This window comes from Pempheris klunzingeri, chromosome 9 (assembly GCF_042242105.1).
Source record: "Pempheris klunzingeri isolate RE-2024b chromosome 9, fPemKlu1.hap1, whole genome shotgun sequence".
Lineage (NCBI taxonomy): Eukaryota > Metazoa > Chordata > Actinopteri > Acropomatiformes > Pempheridae > Pempheris > Pempheris klunzingeri.
Genome location: NC_092020.1, coordinates 27,865,196 through 27,869,447, shown reverse-complemented (window position 1 = coordinate 27,869,447; position 4,252 = coordinate 27,865,196). Strand labels below are relative to the sequence as shown.

The 4,252-nt window shown below is 44.4% G+C and overlaps 1 protein-coding gene across 1 annotated transcript in view; it reads left to right on the top strand.

The window, feature by feature from the left end:
* The first annotated feature begins 2,269 nt into the window (after positions 1 to 2,269).
* emx3 (empty spiracles homeobox 3) overlaps positions 2,270 to 4,252 on the top strand; it is a 17,211-nt gene continuing 15,228 nt past the window's right edge. The window contains exon 1 of the mRNA XM_070837191.1: positions 2,270 to 2,645. Coding sequence (XP_070693292.1) covers positions 2,270 to 2,645 — 376 coding nt within the window. The remainder of the gene's footprint in view (positions 2,646 to 4,252) is intronic.

Here is a 4,252-nt window from a genome sequence, read left to right as displayed (position 1 = left end):
AGATGGTAAAGTACCATTAGGCTCCTGCTAGCTAGCGGGCTAACAACGCTACGTTCCCGCGCTAATGTGACGTTATCTGACCTGCTGTGTTTTATCGGACCCTCTACCTGCTCAGGTGACCACATCCTGGTACCAAACACACACTCAGAGCAGCTTTAGCTTTAACAAAGCTTCAGGTCTTCTCCCTCTTTGGCTTCCATCACATAACGTTATATTAGCACGGCAACATCGCGTAGTCAGCTAGCTAAACCAGCTAGCTAAACCTGCTAGCTAAACCAGCTAGCTAAACCAGTTAGCTTGCTAACTAGCAACACTAAATGGTATTTTATCAAATTTCTAGACTTTAAAATCATCTTTTAAACTGACAGACATCCTGTGTGTGATTCAGGGAACAATTCAAACAGGATCATAACTTTATTTGTTGCTCACCGTTGACGTCCAGACAGATCAGGTCTGTTTTTAGGTCATTTTAAAGTGCCAAAAGTAAAAGTACTTGTTATGTATGATCATATATTTCAAATTATTGGATTTAATCACTGATTATTCATGCGTTCACCTCTTTAATGTTGCGGCTGGTGAAGGTGGAGCTCCTGCTGGTGGTTCAATCTGGAATAAAACATCATTAGTTAGTTGATTAAACTTTGTTTTATTGATCTAAAGCTGATCTAAAGGAGAATACTTCCCTCTGAGGTCACAGAAAAATGAAATAGTGGAGTAAAGTGCGTCAGGACTGCAGGTTAAACCGGTGCTGCGAGGTAAAGAGAGCTGGCTGAGATTAACACCCTGAAAACAGGATAAAAGAGGGAGGTTTCCCCCGACCTTTGACCCCCGGGGTCAATTGTCTTGTTCTGTGTCAATTGACCTGTCGCTCACACACACACACACACACACACACACACACACACACACACACACACACCAGACTGCTTTGAGCATCACAAAGACAGATGAAGCATTTTAAATGCACTAAAATATTTTTAAAGTACCGGATCAATTCAAATAATTGATGGTTGAAGCTGTAATTTGAAGTTATGATCGCAGTAGCGCCACTATTAAAGGAAAACTCCAGTGTTTTTACCCCTGGGTCCTCTCTGTTTATATTCTAATGTCTAGGTGACTGGTGGGTAGTAAAAGTGTTGGAACTGGTCCAGTAGATCACCTCAGCCAGCAGACACCAAACGGGCTGCAATGGCTGCAACGTGATCCTTTGGGACAACTGCACCTGATCACAGTAGGTCCACTAAAAGAGCTTGTTTGATCCACTGACAGGCTCAGAGTGTTATTCTAAGTGTGTGACAGCATCATGGAAAGGATCCCTACAGAGAGAGACCTGGAAGATCCTTTTGGTTTAACCACAAACAGCACACACACCAGACTACATTCACTAAAACAGGGATTTTAGAGAACAGAACACAGGAGCTGCTGCTCTGCTGCTGCCTCCATCAGTCAGTGTGTTGGTGTTACTGTGTGACTTTGGTGTTTTAAAGAGTCAGTATGGATACAAACTTAGATGTTAAAATACCAAAGTCACAGACGACAGTCACACAAAGTCCTGTATTCTGTATTCTAATGACTGTTTTTGTCAATGAGGTTTGGTGATTATTGATGAATAATTGATTCATTTAGAATGAAGGCCACAAACCTTCATCATCATGACCTCGTCACTCTATTATCACCATCCTCTGTGATCACTTTCTTCCTCCTCCTCCTCCTCCTCCTCCTCACTCCATCAACAAAATGGCTGTCAGAAATGTGGCGTCTGCGCATGCTCGGCACACCTCTGCCAGGGAGGGCAGGGCAGGTATCTGTGCGCAGCCCGCTGACTGACAGACACTCCCGGCTCGGCTCACACTGCAGCATGAGGCGGCAGGAGGCGTGAGGAGACACCGACTGATCAGAGCCCCGCAGCACCGCCGCCCTCTGCTCCCCCCCGGCTGCTGCACGGAGGATCCGCGCTGCGCTCCGACCGGACACTTCGAGAGGAGTTTAGGATTTTTGTTTGTTTGTTTCATCCTGCACGCGGAGGGAAGAGCGTGCGGCCAGAGACACCGCCCCGGACACAGGTGAGAGGGGACGTCACCCGCTTCCAGGTGCAGAAATCGGGATTTGCGCACGGCTTTTACGCACAGGCGGACTCTTGGAGGAGTTATGGCTCTCCGGGGGAAACTGGGAATCTGAGCTCCGCCAGTCCGAGGAACTGGACCAACTGGACGCCGAATTGTTCAAATCTTCATCATCTTCCTCATCCGCTCAGCTCCAGGTGCTCACGATGTTCCAGCACAGCAATAACAAGAAGTGCTTCACCATAGAGTCTCTGGTCGGGAAGGAGGCGAGCAGCCACAGCGGCGGCTCCGGAGATGAGCCCATCCGGCCCACGGCGCTCAGGTTCCCGGAGTCCCTGCACCCCGCCGCCGCGGCCGGAGTCTTCGGCTCCTGCTTCCAGGGGAGCAGCGGGAGGACTTTGTACTCTGCCGGGCCGGACATGGTGCTCCAGGAGCCCGGGACGCACACGCAGACACCCGGCGGGCTGCCGCTGCACCCGCTGCAGATCCCTCCGCAGAGCTTCTTCAGCCCGCAGCACCGGGAGGCGCTGAGCTTCTACCCCTGGGTGCTGCGGAGCAGATACCTGGGACACCGCTTCCAAGGTGAGCCGGGGTGGAGGAGGAGGAAGAGGAGGGGGAGGAAGAGGGGGTACATTTTTATTAATATTGATGCTTTCAGGATTTATTGTGGTGATTTTGTTCTTTTAAGCAGCTTCGATTCAGATCAATTTGTACCAAATATTAGTCCAATTTTAAATCAATAACAAGTGTGTGTTCTTAATATTTTCTTTTTTATTTCCCTATTATTATTATTATTATTATTATTATTATTATTATTATTATTATTATTAATGGCAAAGTTTCTTATTTAATTCTATTTTCCAGGTATGAACTTGCTGATATTCATGGTTGTAATTACCAATAATGTCAGCAGTGTTTAACAGTGGATTATGATCGATAATCGATGGTATTGTTGGTGGATCATTTGGATCATTTCCGTCACTCACGTTAATTTGTTTACATCCAGACAGAATCAGCTGATATTTCCAACATTTAATCAGATAAACTGAATATTTTCTCAGAATCATCAGTTCATCATTGAAGCTTCTCACGTATCCTGAGAAAATCACTGACCCCCTCTTCATCACCATCCTCCTCCTCCTCACCGAACACATGAGTCACTTTCAACAATAAGTCATCTTATTACTTATATAAGGATTTATTTTTAATGATTTTCCCACATTACAGCCAGCGATGCAGCTCTTAGTATTTAATTCAGGCTGCAGCACGAATATTCCCTGATATTCCTGCAGCGTGTACTAGTATTTTCTAGTATTCCTGCAGTGTTTTGTAGTATTTCACCAGTGTTTTGTAGTATTCCTGCAGTGTTTTGTAGTATTTCACCAGTGTTTTGTAGTATTTCACCAGTGTTTTGTAGTATTCCTGCAGTGTTTTGTAGTATTTCACCAGTGTTTTGTAGTATTCCTGCAGTGTTTTTTAGTATCCTGTAGTACTTTGCAGTATCCTGTAGTATCCTGTAGTACTTTGCAGTATCCTGTAGTATCCTGTAGTACTTTGCAGTATCCTGTAGTATCCTGTAGTGTGTTTGTGTTGCTCGCTGAAAAGGCCCATAAAAGTAGCTACAGGTCTCCTACTGCAGAGTTTCAGGTTTTTCTGACTCTGTGAAGCTCCTCATAGTTTATTTCCTTTTATGTGATTCTGATTTCAGTCTGCAGCTCTCACGAGCCACCAGAGCGTCTTTACTGACACGACCAAACTCCATTCAACATTCCTATTAAATTAAGCTGAAACGTGGAAACGACTTTAAACGGCTGAATCAGAACTTTTAAAGAGGAAACCCACCCTCTGCTCCTCAGACTGAGATCCCACTCGTGATTTAAATAGTTTGTTTTATTTAATCTAATGTGAATTTAAAGGATTTGTCGTCTAGTCTCAGGAGCCACCGTTTGTTTTTAAGCTGCTGTGAACGTAAATAATGATGCATTTTTTCAACGAGGTTCCGTTTTTCTCTCCAACGTGTTTTCTAAATAGTTCAGCGTGTTGTCGGATTTTAACAAAGTCAAATAAAAACTTTATTTAAGCTGCATGAATTTAAACAGGCTGTTTAACTTTATTATTATCATTATCTGGTGTGTTTTAACTCCCAAAGATTGTTGATTATTATTGATTAAGAGGTTTTAACTTCAGGG